At 39.2% G+C, this 7,047-nt stretch overlaps 1 protein-coding gene across 1 annotated transcript; it reads right to left on the bottom strand.

The window, feature by feature from the left end:
• Positions 1 to 1,754: 1,754 nt before the first annotated feature.
• LOC116255129 (pentatricopeptide repeat-containing protein At3g06430, chloroplastic) lies at positions 1,755 to 5,089 on the bottom strand. Its single transcript, XM_031630888.2, has 2 exons — positions 4,617 to 5,089; positions 1,755 to 3,340 (listed from the first exon to the last, which is right to left on the bottom strand). The coding sequence occupies exons 1-2, from the start codon at positions 5,022 to 5,024 to the stop codon at positions 2,234 to 2,236; spliced, it is 1,515 nt and encodes a 504-aa protein (XP_031486748.1). The 5' UTR covers positions 5,025 to 5,089; the 3' UTR covers positions 1,755 to 2,233.
• Between the last annotated feature and the right edge of the window lie 1,958 nt (positions 5,090 to 7,047).

Genomic DNA, 7,047 nt, shown 5'->3' on the forward strand with positions numbered 1-7,047 from the left:
TACTTTCAAAAAGGATTTTGAAAGGTTGACCGCCAATCCTGCCTTACTTACACACTCTTCCCACACTTACTTAATACTCCATGTTGTTGGGAGATCTACTGCACAGAACAAAATGAAGTCATCCACAAAAAAACAAACCAAAGGATTAGAATATCATAACCAAGAAACTTAGATATTTTAATTTTCATGTCTAGGACTTCTCACCTCAGCCTTCTACATAATATTTCAACAACTACTAAGGATCACCTTGTTGAATGCCCCTTTGGTTATTGAAGAAGGCACCCTCTCTTCTATTGATTACTAATGCAAATGATGTTGTAGTAATGCATATCATCATCTTCTCTACCCATTCTTCACAAAAAAAAACAACAGTGAAAACAGCTTTCCTAAAAAAAACTCCAGCTTGTGCTATCATAGGCCGTAGAAATGTCAAGTGTTAATAATACTGATTGGCCACGATGGCATTGAGGCTGTTCATTATTTCATTGACTAAAAATATCATTGAGAATATCTTTTAGAAATTGCTTTTGTAAAAGTAGGGCAAGGAATATTTGAAGGTAATGTTGGATCAAACACACTATATCCTTCTTAAAGGTGGCTATTTAGAGGTGGAAGGGAAGTGTTAGATTCACCTATCCATTGAAGTGTAATTGTGTTCTCTAGACACACTGTAGAATGTCTCACACTAAACTTATATTGCCACATATTGGGGAAGGAGCCTTAAGATGTTTTATAACTGATGCCGCTATATTGGATCAGAAAAATTCTTCTACAGTCGGTTGCTATTATGAATTTAGTTTAAAGAACTAGTTTGAATTACATTGATACCGTATTCTGATTTCATTTCACTTAAATTTTACAGTTATGTCAGACAGAGTGATTGCTGATGCCCTCACATAAAAGATAACTGGCAAACTATTATGAGTTGAACTTTTTTTTAATGACGTGCACAATACCCAGCCTTGTCAATAAATTTTACTTACCAAGGACTAGAAGACATTCTTGGAATGCATTTGAGCTGGGAACTAGTATTTATACATGCCACAGGTACTAGCCTTTTCTCAAATATCTTTTCTTGTAGGTTAAAGTCAAAATGTCCAAATCTATATGCTTGAAGAAAATAAGGCCAGACTCTCATGTTCAGATTTGATTTATGATACTTCAAATTTATATTCATATATATAATGATTTTAATCTCTTACAAGATCCAACTTATACATCTAATTTTTTGACAAAGAAATACAAATAACTATTTTATCCTAGAGATACCAACGGGATTTTATATGATTACCAAAATTTGGTTTATCGAGTTTGAAAATAAACAAATGACTCAAATCCAAATGCAAATCATTTCAGGACCTACATATTGAAATAAACAAAACATCATATGAGTCACAGAAAAGCCAGCTATAAAACACTGAGCTTGACTAGATATAAAGATGACGAGAACCCAAGGCTCGCCCTTTTTTTCTCATCTTTAGTGTCCACTTTTTTTTTCATTTATAGTGTCCAGGATTGCTTTAGGACTTGGGTAGACAGCAGTACACATGTCAACTAAAATATTATGCATATGGCGTGATCGCCTGTGGGGCCAGTCAGCACAACTGAGAGTGATGTCTCTATTTATAATTTACAGTCCAAGAGAGTTGCATTCAGATGAATCAAATTGACCACGGGACTTTCATCGGCATGCCAGCCAGACCAACTATACTATGCTCTTTAAACCATGCAACTATGCTCTTCAAGGCTAAAGATGACGAAGTGTAGACCTCCTTTTAGTAGGCCCAAGTCTGGCTCTAGTAATCACTAACATAAAAGACTGTTTCTGAACATGGTTTCTGAGTCACACGTTTCAAGGATGTCAATAGCAATCACAAAAAAATTAAATTACAATCAAACAATCAACTCTCACTTGTCATACAAAAGTTGAGCTCTCATAGAGTAATAAAAACAAGACACGAAACAAAGTCCTCCAGTGACCCAGTCAATCGATAGATGATTAAAGAGCACAAAGCACTAGCAGCTCCTTGGCTTCAACTTAGAACAATTAATTTCCCATTTATACCTCGGCCACAATCATGTGAATTAGAACTTGGGGAATGACCATCTTTAATTTCAAGAATGTTTCCTTCTAAGTCTGTTCCTGCCACTAACAACTTCAAAAAGGTCAGAAACTAGTGTATGAAAATTTAGTCTTTAGCCAGTAAATAAGCCGTCAGTTCCAGGAGATCCCTCAATGTGCAACTGAGTTGCTCAATATCTTTGATCTTTCCTGGTCCAAATCATATATTTTGTCATACATCCCTTCTTCTTGGTAGGCCTGTATCATGATTGAATATGTTGCATCATCGGGCCGACACTGTTTTTTCTTCATTCTTTGGTAAACCCTCTCCATCTCCATCAGATCTTTTGCCTTTGCACAGGCAGATATCACAGAATTGAAAAATAAAGTGGTCATCACAACATCCAGTCTCTCTGCCAACAGGATGCTGCTAACTACCTTATGAAAAAGACCAGCACTACTATACCCATTTATAAGGCAGCAGAAGGTCTTGGTATCTGCTTTCATACCTTCAGCGCGCATCTGTTCAAATGCACACTCCATGTTTTTCACATCCCCAGCATCTGCAAATGCCTCAATCACATTATTATACGTGGCAGTGGTCCATGGATATGACATTTTGCGCATGTACTCCATTACTGCTGTCATTTTCTCATACATTTTTTGCTTTCCATAAGCTCCCATAATTATGTTAAATGTCCGAGACTCAGGCTCAATTCCAATGTTCCGAAACTTTTCATACCACTTCTCCATCGTCTCAATTTGCCCAGTATTAGCGAACAGGCCCAGAACAATATTCATTGTCCACACATCAGGTTTAGAAGTTGTGCTCTCTAGCATTTCATTGAGAACTTGCTCCATCTTATCATATTTTCCAGCCCTTCCATAACCACCCAGGACAATGTTCTGTGTGACGGTGTTTGGAGTTATTTCACGTTCTGACATTTCTTTAAACAAGCTATCCACTAGCCCAAATTCAGAAGCTTCAACACAAGCTTTTATGAGTGTGCTATAGGTGAACACGTCAGGCTGGCACAGAGGAAGAGACTTCATCTTGTCAAGAACAGAAAATGCATCATCCAGAAGATTGCTCCGGCAATATCCGCTAAGCAAAGCCGTGTATAGTTCAGTAGTAGGTTCACATCCTTCCTCGACCATTTCATCGAACAATTCAAGAGCACGGTAAGGCTGACCAAATTTCCCAAGCAGGACAAAGAGTTTCATGTAGGTGCCAGCTTTCGGCTCATAAAATGGTTGTTCCTTCAGCATTTGGAATACCTGTGTATAGAAGAGTCAAGACATGACCTGAGGAAAAAACAAGACACAAATATAGAGATTACTGAGTTAAAAAGTTGTCAGTCTTTTTCCTGAATAAGTAGCATTGCAGCTCCGAGCTGATGCAGCAAGAACAGTTTCAAACACACAAAAGTACCGATGGAAATATTCAATAAATAATTCCGAAATGCCAACTAATACTAAGTAAAGTGCAAGCTGTGCATTAAAGTCAATAGGTTCCATATGTGTTTGCTGTTTGTGTGCAATGCAAACATAAAAATGTGAAATATTAAAAGTTTCGGTAGGCATTAAATATCAAACTGAGTACATTTAGGACATTTCAGCAAGCAGATGGCATGTAGTCAACAATTGTATTGCTAGAGCTACTCCGAATCAAAACCCGGCGTGAGTCCACATTTGTTTGATTCCAAAATAAATTAAGACATCCAATTGCCTAACTGGTTCTAGCTTTTGCACATCCAGCTCTAACCTAACATGATCCATCTGGACAAATTAACACCAAAATCCGAACTAAGTCCAATTCGTTGTTGATTCTAATAACATGAAAGGAATTTGATTTAGGAGCTCTCGTTATTGACCACGAGATCACAACCACAAAGGCAATCAGAGACAGGCTTAGAAATGTACACCTAGGTCAGCAGTGGTAGCGTGAGCGAAGATTGGTAACAACGCAATTGCGTCCTCTAATTAAACAAACAAACCACACAAACAAGGGCACACATATACAAAGCCCAAGTACCTGACTAGATAAAAATCCAGAAGTTTGTTTTGACTGCAGTTTTTTTCTTTTTGTTCTGTAATCAAAGTGTTAAAATTCAGTTTTTCTTTTAATTAAAAAAAAAAAGATGAACTGTTTGGATGCGCTTCAGATCTGGAAAAAAAAAAAAAGATGAACTGTTTGGATGCGCTTCAGATCTGGAAAGCTCGCTCTATTATTTGCACGAAATTTTAGAATTCCAGATTAATTGTCGCAGAAAAGAGTTTAACTTATACTGGCAATCTGAACTGGAACCACATACAGAAATGCATCTATTGCTTAGTGGATATGGATTTAATGCATGATATCGTAATCTAAGGACTGGATCTCTGAATTTCTTCAATATCAGATGGATTAGACTGAGCTACAACCCAATGCAGACAACCGGCCTACCTCGAGGGCTTCCTGCCATTGCATGTGGAAATATTGATATCTGAAGCACGACTATGCAAAGGAAACGCGCAGGTGAGGAGTAGCTGCGTACAGAAAACACCGGCCTACCTCGAGGGCTTCCTGCCACTGCATTTTCGCAATTCTTTCAGCGAGGCATTCGGTGACTGTTGGAACCCACGCTTTAGCAGCCTTCTTGTCATCCATCTTCTTCTTGTGGTTCTTGATGGGAGTCCTAGTAGGGCTGGCAACAGAAGAATCTGAAGTACCAGGATACAATCCCTCCTTCCAGAGGCGCTTGCGCACGGGTGCCCGAGGACGGCCCTGGCTTCTAGATCGCGGCGAACCGACGGTTGCGCCATGGGCCACCACCGCCCTATGAATCGATCCCTGACACTGGGGGAAAGCCTTAGAAGGTAATCCAAAGTCCCACTTTCCCTCCTGGAGGCCGAAAGCTTGGCAGGACGTAAAGGAGAAAGAGGAAGAAATAGAGGAGGAGGAAGAGAGCGAGGACGCCATGGCCCCTGCTGCAAGCGATGGGCTTCACCCCGAGATGATAGACTTAAGCAGAATGAGCGAGTGTGTCGAGCATGTCTAATATATCCAAACAAACAAAGGATATTTTATATGATATTTTAATTTGGAGGAGGTGAAATCCTCACAGACAGTTAGGGGTGAACATGGGCTCGACTGTTAAAAGGTAAGATCGTGAACGACGGGTGAACATGAACTCGACTGTTAAAAGGTCAGCTCGTCAACAAGTTCGGGCCTCGTTACTTGCTTAACGACTTGAGTTTGTTCAAATAATCGAGTGAGTTTGAGTTCATGAGTCGATTCGTTCAAATAATCGAGTCAGAGTTAATTCTTAAAGCTCGACTTGACTCGAAAATGATGTGTAGTGATTTTTTAAATATTCAACTCATTTTTTTAATTAAAAACTGGTATATTGACGTTAATTAATTATGTAAGTTTTTACAAAAGCTCCTTTAAGTTTGTTGTGCCTTAATCGAGTCTAGCTCTATTTATGGCAAAATAATAGTTCATATATTAAAACGAGTTTATCAAGCCTTAATCAAGTCGAGCTCAAGCTCAAAATGTAACTGTCGAGTTAAGCTCGAGCTGCTTCTGTCAAACTATTATCGAGCTTAAGCCGAGCTCGAGCTGATTGAACTTGAGTTCGACTCGACTCATGTTCACCGCTAGTTGGGACCTCCTTTTTTAGTCGGTGTATTAAACTTAGATTTTTTTCATGGGTGGGAAGTTATTTTATAGTTTGGAACAGGCACTAAGGTCCTTCATTCATTTGTCTTTGTTTTCTTATGCCTTGGGGTTTGGGTGAATAACGGGTCGTCTTCAAACAGTTATGTACCGTTGCTTCAACTATGCTAACCTCCTTAAGTTTTTCCGTTCATATTAATAAGATAGTCATAATCTTTCCATTTCAACCTTCCCCAAACCTAATCCCATTTAACCTTGTGTTTCCCTTAACAACAGATGCAGAAGCGGCCTCAGTATTGTAATATTTTGACTTCTCAAAATCAACCTTTCGAATTTCTTTCTAAAGTAGCATTTGATTGTACTTCCTGTTTTGGTAAAGAAACCTTTTCTAGAGAAAGTTTTCCAGACAAAGGGTGGAAGAGGAGATTCACCTAATTCCAAATTCAAGGCATGTATGATAATTCAGAAACAAAAATGTGTGGAAAATGTTGATTGTTTGATGAGTGATCATAAGAGAAAAGGGAAGAAAACTGTTAAGTAATAACCATTCTAGGTTCTGCTTTTCTGGATTTCTTTCAATGATCACTGGATTTTTTAAAATAATCATTCAATTCTTTCAATAATTATTGAAATTCTTTTTCCATAACGATAGGTTTATTAACAATTCCTCGTTTAATCCAACTCCTTTTTATGGAGCAACAACAACAACCTGTGGATGACGAAGCAACCTTGTTGGAGGTAGGCCTCTGATACGAGTCCCATTGTAGCCCCTTTTCACATTTACAGGGTGCGGCGAGAAGTGGCCGAGTGTGCGGGGACAGAGTCAGCCACAGTCATGGGCGAAGAGCATAGCTATATGTCTGGGTGGGTGGATGAGCAGAAGGAACACGAACGGTAGCTGTGTGAGACAATTTTGACAACCTTTTGAGACCATTAGAGGTTGTTTGATTGTTGTCATGGGTGGGAAGTTATTTCCCAGCCGAACGGCCAAATCTGTTTGGGGGAGTTTAGGGCCACGGGGTCCAGTTTGTACTCGGGTTATGCAACATGCCGGTTGATAGTCGATTGTATTGGGTTTAGTTGATCGCAATAGAGCCAATTGTTTGCACATATATTCACGATTTGTTACTTCCTTGAACATATACAAGCCCCGATTGGGATTGTCCCTGTCAGAGCAATAGCTTCAGGGGAGGAAAGAAGGGGTCAGCAGTTGGACCAACGTATTGGAGCCAGAGTATTGACGCTCCCCTTACTACATACTAAGACAATAGTCCCCTATATTGGTAAATGATCAAGACAATAGTCCGGCACATCGGCAAATGAT

This window comes from Nymphaea colorata, chromosome 5 (assembly GCF_008831285.2).
Source record: "Nymphaea colorata isolate Beijing-Zhang1983 chromosome 5, ASM883128v2, whole genome shotgun sequence".
NCBI classification, from domain to species: Eukaryota; Viridiplantae; Streptophyta; class Magnoliopsida; order Nymphaeales; family Nymphaeaceae; genus Nymphaea; species Nymphaea colorata.

What these genes read in the sequence shown, in the direction of transcription:
- LOC116255129 (XM_031630888.2), bottom strand. Translation starts at nt 5,024, where the DNA reads ATGGCGTCCTCGCTCTCTTCCTCCTCCTCTATTTCTTCCTCTTTCTCC. An exon ending in AGTGGCAGGAAGCCCTCGAG is followed by an intron (nt 3,341 to 4,616) that starts GTAGGCCGGTGT and finishes TTCTATACACAG; the next exon opens with GTATTCCAAATGCTGAAGGA.